This window comes from Tachysurus vachellii, chromosome 18 (genome assembly GCF_030014155.1).
Source record: "Tachysurus vachellii isolate PV-2020 chromosome 18, HZAU_Pvac_v1, whole genome shotgun sequence".
Lineage (NCBI taxonomy): Eukaryota > Metazoa > Chordata > Actinopteri > Siluriformes > Bagridae > Tachysurus > Tachysurus vachellii.
The window spans coordinates 5,796,588-5,806,587 of NC_083477.1; the positions used below are offsets into that span (position 1 = coordinate 5,796,588).

Here is a 10,000-nt window from a genome sequence, read left to right on the forward strand (position 1 = left end):
CCTCGTGCCCTGTGTATTGGGGGTGGATTCGTCCTGAAGTTGACTACGATCAGCAGCATAAAAAAGTTTCATCACTGGTTAAAGGTGACGGTTCAGATAAAGTTCGTATTGATTTGTATGAGGACACGAAAGTGCCAGAAAAATAAACAAGTGCTCTTGCCATAAAAAAAAGGCACTGCATTTTCCTTTAATTTGTCTGCATGTTTATATATGTGTTTATTTATGATTACTTAATAACAGTCAGGTTATTTTCTTAGAATTTGCTAGGAATGACCTCTGAAGTAAAGCTGCCGTGATATTCTGTAGTCTTTATATGTAAAGCTGATATATGCTTCAGTGATTAAGGTTCTGCTTTAGTGATTGAAGGGTTAATAGTTCAAATCCTCGCACTGTCAGTGACCCTAAACCTTCAACTGCTAAGAATCGGCTTGTGTAAGTACACGTTACGCAACGAAACGAGCCGGACCTGCTTTGTTGGGGTTCTCTGCCACCCATGCGATGGTGATGCCTCCTATCTCAGAGTCACTGAAGCGCAACAGGAACGTGCCGTTAGGTTTGGACATCAGCATGTCCTGAGCCTGCTGCTTGTTCACAAAGCCCAAGATCGCCCTGAGACACACACACACACACACACACACACACACACACACACACACACACACACACACACACACACACACATTATTAATAAAGAAGTGCAGATATGGTATGTTGTGGTATTACAACCAACCTATTGTGAATTTGCTCATGTTCCATTTACAACAAAATAAATAATAATCCATTCGTTTATACTGAAAATGTCTCCATTCTTCTGGTTTGAGTGGAACACCAGTGTACTGGTAAAAACAGTCTCTTCCCAAGAACCTCTTCCCAATAGGCCGAAATCCCTCTCCAGATTTCATCGCTTCCTGTACACTACAGGAAGATCACTACTACAGTGGGCTTTTAAAAGACTGCAGGATAAATCTATGTAGAAAGAATGTGTTTTGTGTTTTTCCTACAATTGTGGAGCTATTTCTTACGATTAAAAATAGAGCCAGTTCTTACATTTACAACATTTAGCAGACGCCCTTATCCAGAGCGACTTTTTTATACAACTGAGCAATTGAGGGTTAAGGGCCTTGCTCAGGGTCCCAGCAGTGGCAGCTTGGTGGATGTAGGAATCAAACTCACAACCTTCCGATTGGTAGCCTAACACCTTAACCACTAGGCTACCACATCCCTTACGATTAGGAGCGTGTGAGAATGCTGGGATGATATAAACCAGGTTGCTTGAGACTGGAGTCTGAGGTGTCCATGATGTACAGAATATCCAGTCTATTTTTTTTTTTTTTTGGTGAAGATCAATATAAACTAGTATGATGGCTGTTATGGTTGACTGGTCTCTTAAAATGAAAGGGGTTAATATAAAACTTTTAACTTTTTTTCAATCTAACTGCAATGTCAATAAAAGCAGGAAGTGCCGTTAACACGTCTGGAAGAGAATGGCTTAAAGTGCAAGCGTTGACTCAGCTGGCTCCATTCTCGAATCTGATTAGTCAGAAGATGTGTGTTATTTTAATGCTCTCTCTCTCTGTCTAATGGTTTCTATAGCAACAGCTGGTACACAGGGACTTTAACAAGTAAAACGTTTCCTTGTTGCTGCTATGAAGTTTTAGAGCCCTTGGTAAATTGAGGTGAGAAAAAAAAATAATGTTGGGGACTGAATAACTGTTTATATCTTATAAGTAATGACAGTCTAATTGCACCTAATTAGATGCGTGTGGTCCGGCTTAATAAATGAATAAAAAAATGATGCTTTGTTATAGTTGTCAGCAGGATAAGTAACACACTGTACACTTCCTGTGGAGTCATTGCATGTACACAGCTGTGCGATTGTTCCTAAAATGAAATGTCTCGTGATTAGAAGTCGGTCAATGGAAACTCTGGAACGTTTCTCTGGCTGCAAAAAGCTTGAGAATCCCTGCATTCATCTTGGCTGCATCAGTCAGTACTTGTGTGTTATTCGCAGTGCAAACTGCATCCACGTGGAGTCCAAGCCTGGCAGGAACACCAGTGCAGTCCGTGAAGGCTAGGTTAGAGAGCGAGTTGCTCAATGAGGAGTTAATGTACACTGACCGTGTGCCATCTCTTGTGTAAGTCCCAAGCCAATCATTTTTGTTGGGTAAACAGAATTCTCAGTAACTCGGATTCTGACTAGCGTGAAGGCAAACAGGAAACGCTCCAACATATTCCACTGTCGGTTTACATTATAGATCTGTATTATATAAGGACATGATTTTAAATCAGTAGTCCTAGTTCACGACCTGACAGAAAGCTCCCCAGTGACTCCCAGGCTTTATTTGGAGACTGTAACTCTACTGCAGGTGGAGTTTAACCAGTCCGCTTATGTAACTCAGCTCTTTGACATGTTTCGTAAAGTGCAGCTGTTGAGTCTTACCCATCATTCCAGTGAGGCTTCAGGTGTTTTTTTGTGAGCTCCATGACGCCGTCAAACCACTGCCAAAATGTGAAGTTTCTACCTGGAAGGCTTTCCTGGATGCACATATAGAAATAAATGATAAGGGAAAAGGTTTATTGGTGTTGAAAACCTTGCAATTGTATTGAATGTAGCGTGTCACAGCTGTGTTTGTGTGTGTGTGTAACTGAAAGGGAACAGTTTGAAGCTTATGAAACATGAGCATGAGTAGTAGCTTCCTGAGGCCATGTTCATCTTACTGATGTTCACTTTGCTTATAATCAGTAATGTAGGTGAAAAGTCATGGAGCTCGAGTAAGAACATTAAGTTTTCTATCTTGCATTTCTGCGAAGACAGTGTGCAATCAAGACTCGTGCACACACACACACACACACACACATACACACACACAAACACACACATACAAACACACACACACACATACACACACACAAACACCATTCACACACACAAACACACACACACACACACACACACACATACACACAAACACCATTCACACACACAAACACACACACAAACACAAACACACACATACATACACACACATATACACACACACACACAAACACCATTCACACACACATACACACACACACAAACACAAACACACACACACATACACACACACACACATACACACAAAAACCATAAACACACACAAACACACACACACACACATACACACATACACACACAAACACCATACACACACACACAAACACAGGCGGCTGCTTCTCTATAATGAAGGTGCTGAGGTGAAAAAACCACACACACACACAAACACACACATATACACACAAACACACACAAACACACACAAACACAAACACCATACACACACACTTTACCGTCCTTGTGAGGACTGTCTCCGTATTTTATCATCAGTGCAGTTAGATAATGCACCTACACCTACAGCTAACCCTAAACTGAGTAAACAAAAGGAAAACATTTCCAAAATACTAAATAATGCCTAAATAATTTCCTATCCTTATAGGGACATTTGGTCCCCACAAATATATAAAAAACATGCGCTCACCTGAGTTATATATAAAATTATTTTATTTACTTTATTTTATTACCAGTTATATATAAGACGACAGACGTTTGTGTATAAAAGATAACTGACTCTATAAGTAAATATTTTATCATGCATCCTGTGAAAAAGGGTCAAAACTGTGATCCAAGCATTATTTCAGACCTTGAAGGGGAAAAAAAAAGCACTGAGCGATCGGTGTAGCAAAGCAGCATGAGGTCATTTCAAAGGCAAGCACCGCCTAAGGTCTGCATATCTAAGAGCTGTGGCATTAAGGCTCCCTCACTTGGTAATCATAAACCTCTTTAACGCAAAGGGGACCGCGGCTCGGCCAGGAAAACGTGCTCCACGTGCTTACTGAGGCGGGAAAATAACAACCCATATGCGAATGTTAATATGCTGAGTTTCAAATGAGTGAGCGTGGTTTAGGATTAAACCGTTTCTGAAACGGCTTTTTTAAAGATCGCAGCAGAGTTAAACACAAGCAGCGGTCATTCGTGACCTTCTGACCGGCGAGGACCTGATGTACTACAGGTTTATAAATAATATGTCTCCTTATATGGTCCATAAGTATACTTTACTGGTACACCACTGTATTACTGAATTGTTTGAATGTGAAGACACGAATAAAATGACTTTTATATTATTAATTACTTCACTTGTGCCACTGACTGGATTGCAGGTTGTCAGTCAGGCTAAAAGGGACTGCTTGAACTGTACAACAAAACACCTTCATTTCTGAATGTGGATTTATTTAGGAAAATATTCCCATTATCTAATATTCTGGTCCTAATTTAAATGGCTGCAATTTTATTCTGACTATTTATTAAAGCCTAGAGCTTTTTGTTTTGAACTTTCTTTCCTCAAAACACATCTGAATTTGAAGCTGAATTAGTTTTTTTCTCGAATTGAGGTTCAGATTAAAACCTTTTGAATTAAAGTGACCATGTAAATACTATTAAAAAATAAAGTCAATAAATATAATCTTTTTTTAAAGAAAGAAAAAGTAAAAAAAAAAGAGAAGAATAAAATAAAGAAAGAAAGTACGTTTTATTTTCTACCATTGCACAAATAAATAAATAAATAAATAAATAGATAGATAGATAGATAGATAGATAGATAGATAGATAGATAGATAGATAGATAGATAGATAGATAGATACATGGATGGATGGATGGATGGATGGATGGATGGATGAAATAAAATGAAATGAAATATTTGAAAAAAATCAACAAGAAACACAACAAGAACATCCTTCACTGACCCCAGGATGTCACTCTCTCCCACTTGGAATTACTGCATGAAATAACATGCTATAATGCACTAAACTAGTTTTACATTAATGCCAATATCTCACTCATTACGATGTTGCATGCAGTGTAGAGAGATCATCACATACCCTGTTAAACTGGGACCAGGTCATGGTCATGCCCCGGTAATCCTCAGGGTTGGTGCTGGAGCTGCTGAAGGCCTTCTGAGCGAGGAAGACGAGGTTCTCCTCAGAAAGACCTCGGTTCGACTGCACCTCTGCCTTGTACTTCATATTGAGAGCCTCACATAGCTGTGGCCACATCACTTTATCAGGAACCAGGAAAGGGACTCGGCCCTAAATGAGGGAACGAAAGATGAGAACGAGGAGTTTTACTAAAACAAAGAGTCGTCTGTTAAGTCATAATCTAAAATACAGGATATGGCCCTCAGTTTGAGGAAACCTGAGCATCACAAGCATCACATGCACAACACAAAGCTCAGCAACTGAGGAGACTGAGGTCAAAGCATAGGGTCAGTTATGATACAGTGTCCCTGGAGCAGTGAGGGTTAAGGGCCTTGCTCAAGGGCCCAAAAGTGACAGCTTGGTAGTGCTGGGACTTGAACCCTGATCATCCAATCAACAACCTCTTGAGCCACCGATGCCACTGTGTACAGGGTTTCTATAAATATCAGCAATATTTGTCTGGCCTTTCAGTTTGTAATTTCTTATAGATTTAGAAAACTAAACTAACTGACTAACTACATACAGAGACAAATGTGTGTAAGTTCATTTAAACAAGGTTTCTAATAGGGTAAGAGGCAAGTATACTACAAGACTCTTTTCTGTACTGGCACCAAGGTGGTGGAATGAACTTCCCCTAGAGGTCTGGACAGCTGAGTCACTGGCTATTTTCAAGCGGTGGTTGAAGACCTACTTATTCAGGAAACACTTCAACTAGCACTTCTTTCCTTATCTTTCCCATTTAAAAAAAAAAAAACAAAAACAAAAAAAAAAAAACACACCTTTGACACTTTTTCATTGTAACTTTGAACAAATGTTTTAAACTCATGGCATCTTAAGTATGTAACTTAGTGATCCAGCATTAATGTATTCAACGTTAGAGATTTAAGCACTTATGTACGTCGCTCTGGATAAGGGCGTCTGCCAAATGCTGTAAATGTAAATGTAAATGTAATATCTTCCGATAGAACCGCCTTTCATTTTTGTACCAGAAATAAAACTTTTTCTTTTTCCAATTCATTTTCTCTATAATACAATCCATCTTTTTGTTTTTAAATGGATTAAATGATCATGATTATTATTTTTTTTTATAACCGAGACACTTAAGTAAGTAAGCGGAAGCCAGTGGTTAAGATTGACCTCATAGATGTGCTAAAAATAAAAATGTCGTGACAGGCAATGAGAAGATAGTGTTGCTTTCGGTGTCCTTGTCTGTAGTGTTTAAAAACAGGTTAATTTTTAGATTTGTATGATTTTTTCTGTTGTGTATGTAATAAAGGAAATGAATGTAATGAATGGAATAGTCCATATTATTAAAACTATGACTGAGCTCCTTGCTACTGGGTTCATGTTTATTGGTAACCACTTAACGATGACTCACCACGTACAGTCATTTTGACCCAGAACATTTCTGCTATTTCTCGGAGTCAAACATAATAAGGCTTAAGTGCGCTTGTGCTCGTAAAGGTAATAATTTCAGAGTGACTGAGCATGAAAGTATTGACGTTCACCAGAACTCACTGGTTCAGCAAAAGCGTTGTCCCATAGAACCGTAGCTGTGGCATTGTTATCCTGACTTCCATGGACAATCACCACGACAGGCAAAGACAGGGTCTGAGAATGAGAGTGCAGACAAAACAAGGAGAGATAAATGCAGCTCAATTGCTCACATCATACTGGTTTCAACTGGTCAGCTGAATGGACATAATGTGCTAAGTGGGAGGAAGAGAATTGTGTTATTTGGGCAACAGGATGAATGGATGTTCTCAAGTTTTTGCCGTTCTGTATTTATTTATTTTATTTATTTATTTGTTTGTTTGTTTGTTTTTACCTTGATTTACTTTGATTTAATTTTGTAAGTTCATCATATAATAACAACTATATTACACAAAATAAAAATCTTATTACACAATAATATATATTACACATTAATAACACCATATATATTATACACAATAATACTAATACTACTACTAATAATAATAAAATATATTAACATATATAATATAGTTATAGAAAGGAATTTTATTTTATAATCTTTTTTTTTATTTTATTTTATTTTATTTATTTTTTTTAATTTTGGTGTCAGCCAGATGAGGATGAGGATGAGGTTTCTTTCTGAGTCTGGTTCCTCTCAGAGTTCCTTCCTCATATCATCTCCGGGTTTTTTTCCCTCACCACCGCTACCTATGGCTTTCCCGATAGGAAGAAATTTAAATTTAAATTTGAAATTGATATCCTGAACTTTTAGATTGCCGTAAAGCTGCTGTGCGACAAGGCCCATTGTTAAAAGAGCTATACAAATAAAACTGAATTGAATTGAACAGTCAGAAACATTTTCAATTGTTAAACCATAAACAAGTTTTACTGTCATTGAGGGTTGTTAACTGTCATCGACCACAGGCCCGGAGGGACGACTAGTTTAGATTTGAAAAAAATGTTGTTTGGACCTGTTGTAAGCTCTAACGTGCAATGTGTGTGTGAGTGTGTGTGTGTTTGTATCTACTTTCCAGTGTTTGTATTAATCACATCATTTGCCTGTTGAATCTCACCTTGACCTGAAAAACCAGCTCGTTGCCCCCGACACTAAACTGCGACTCGAACAAGATGGTGAACTTCTCCTCGGTTACGGACTCTGCGCCGCGGCGGTCTGAACGCTTGATCCTCTTCAGAGACTGAGGAACAATTTGAAGGATTGAGTATGTTAGTAATGAAAAAAAAAAGGAAAAAAGGAAACAGGAAATAGTCTTTCAAATTACTCGTAAATCATCTAACTCGAGTGGCCTTATTTCATTTTCTGGTCTTTATACTAGATAAAAGACAGGTGCAGGAAAGATAAACAGACAGCGATGCCTGCTATGGAACATCTCAATGTCCTTCTTGGAAATAACTGCTAATAGACTGGGACTGAAGGTGAACCCAGGTTGCTTCACTCACCATGTTCCTGAAGTGTGCGATCAGGGTGCCTGTGGTCTGGTGATACTCCATCACGCAGTTATTATTCAGGATCTCTCCACTGCTGTCACTAAGGGACAGAGAGACAGAGAGAGTGTTATATGGACTGAGGGACAGAGGATATTTTTACACTTGGCCTCGAAGACTCCTGTCAGCACCGAGGATAGATTTTGGATGATCGTCATTACAGGTTTCCAGACAGACAGACACAGTTCTTCTGAATCGTGGATGGACGACAGTTTATTTAACGAATGAATTATTAGGTTCTTCTTCGTTTTCTCCTCACCTGAAAATTCCCACCCACCGGCCGGGTCTCGTCTTTTACACCACATCATGCTGAAGCAGGATCACAGAGCAGCGTAACATACTCCATAAGTCCTAGTGCATCCTACCCTCTTCCGCATACATGATCTGAGAGATGCGTGTGTATTTGTTTAGTGTCAGTGTGATTGACAGGAGGGAGAGGGGGAGGGGCAGTAAGTCATCCTCCTACCCAGGAATCACGATCGATTCTGCCCTCTTGACACCCAGCCGTGGAAAAAGCGCAAAATTTGCACCACATGCTAGTTTAGTTTTTCTCAGCAGGCATTTCAGTCAAAATTGACACCGTTTGCATGCCAATCTGTCACTTCAGAAATCTAGCAGTAACTCAATCTAGACCACAAAATGTCTTTCCCTGCAATTGTTAAACATGAAACAGGAAGTTCAACTCATCGAATTAGTCAACGTGGCTGTGTAGGCGGATCGCATTCGCGAATAATGTTCGCTTACAGGCGTCTTTTTCGCAGATTTCCACCAAGTGGAATTGGATTTGCGGTCATTAATACGCACTTGATGAGTTTGATAAATTTATTCGATTAGCTTCTACTGTATCTGAGATGCGGTGAAAACGATTTCTGCAGGAGCAGCTGATTGTTTTGAGGCAATAACAGATAAAAAGTTGAATACGTTTTTGATAGAATGAAAGCGATCTATTCAAACACTACTGAGGACATCAATATCCTTAATTACAGCCACATCGAGTGTCCTTCAGGCTTTTATGAAAGACTTTAAATAAACTGAATTAGTGTCTAAAGGATGAGATGTCTTGTCTAATAGGGGACATAACTACATTTAAGCTGACCAATGAGAATCACCCATATTGAATTCCCCATATTGGACAGAAGAGTGATCTCAGACTCCTTTGCTATGTGATTAGTGTGTAATAGAAAATTCAATCCCGATTCCTACAGCAAAGTTTTGGTCACTAAAAACACCTTTGTAGGTAAAAATCTGAAACTACGTCACTTTACATTACAACAAATGAATACTTATTAAGAAGGTCTTGCATCTAATGTTGCTTCATGTGCTGGATACCGAGTCTGGATACTGAATATCGATACTGAATCTGGATACTGAATCTATATACTGAATAATGATTCTGGATTTGGATGTAGATACTGAATCTCTACCCTGAATTCGGATCTGGAGTCGTGATTAGGATTTAAATACTGAATCTGTATAATAGATCTGGATGTTGGTATTGAATCTGGTTCTGAATATTTTATCTGGTTCAGAATATTACGAGTGTCTCATAAACTCACTTCCGGGTGTTTTCGTTTTTCAGCAGCGCCTTGGCCTGCTGCTCGCTGATGATGGTGGCTTTCACCTGAGGAGGGTTCATGTGGACGTTGAGTTTTCCTCCTACTAACAAACGCACCGTAGCTGCAAACTTCGTCTGAGTCTTCAGCACCTGAGGCGGCTGCTTCTCTATAATGAAGGTGCTGAGGGGAAAAACACACACACACACACACACACACACACACACACACACACACACACACACAAACAGGATAAACAACTGATACAGCACTAACACACAACCAAACCAAAACAGATTCTTAAGCCCTATTCGGACGGGATTAGTTTTACGTGGGGACGTGGGGGTAAAGTTTCTGGGTGATTTTAGTCCCGTCCGAATGTGCCATCTCGGTAATCATTACGGACAATGTCAGTAAAGATTACGGCAACTTTTACCTTCTGTAAAAAGGTCCGGAA

At 39.2% G+C, this 10,000-nt stretch overlaps 1 protein-coding gene across 1 annotated transcript in view; it reads right to left on the bottom strand.

The window, feature by feature from the left end:
• Positions 1-10,000, bottom strand: part of LOC132861516 (inactive phospholipase C-like protein 2) — a 178,428-nt gene that overhangs the window by 97,026 nt on the left and 71,402 nt on the right. Inside the window, exons 9-15 of the mRNA XM_060893075.1 lie at positions 9,547-9,726; positions 7,946-8,033; positions 7,561-7,683; positions 6,530-6,622; positions 4,916-5,122; positions 2,441-2,535; positions 467-609 (exon numbers count right to left, since the gene is read on the bottom strand). Coding sequence (XP_060749058.1) covers positions 467-609; positions 2,441-2,535; positions 4,916-5,122; positions 6,530-6,622; positions 7,561-7,683; positions 7,946-8,033; positions 9,547-9,726 — 929 coding nt within the window. The remainder of the gene's footprint in view (positions 1-466; positions 610-2,440; positions 2,536-4,915; positions 5,123-6,529; positions 6,623-7,560; positions 7,684-7,945; positions 8,034-9,546; positions 9,727-10,000) is intronic.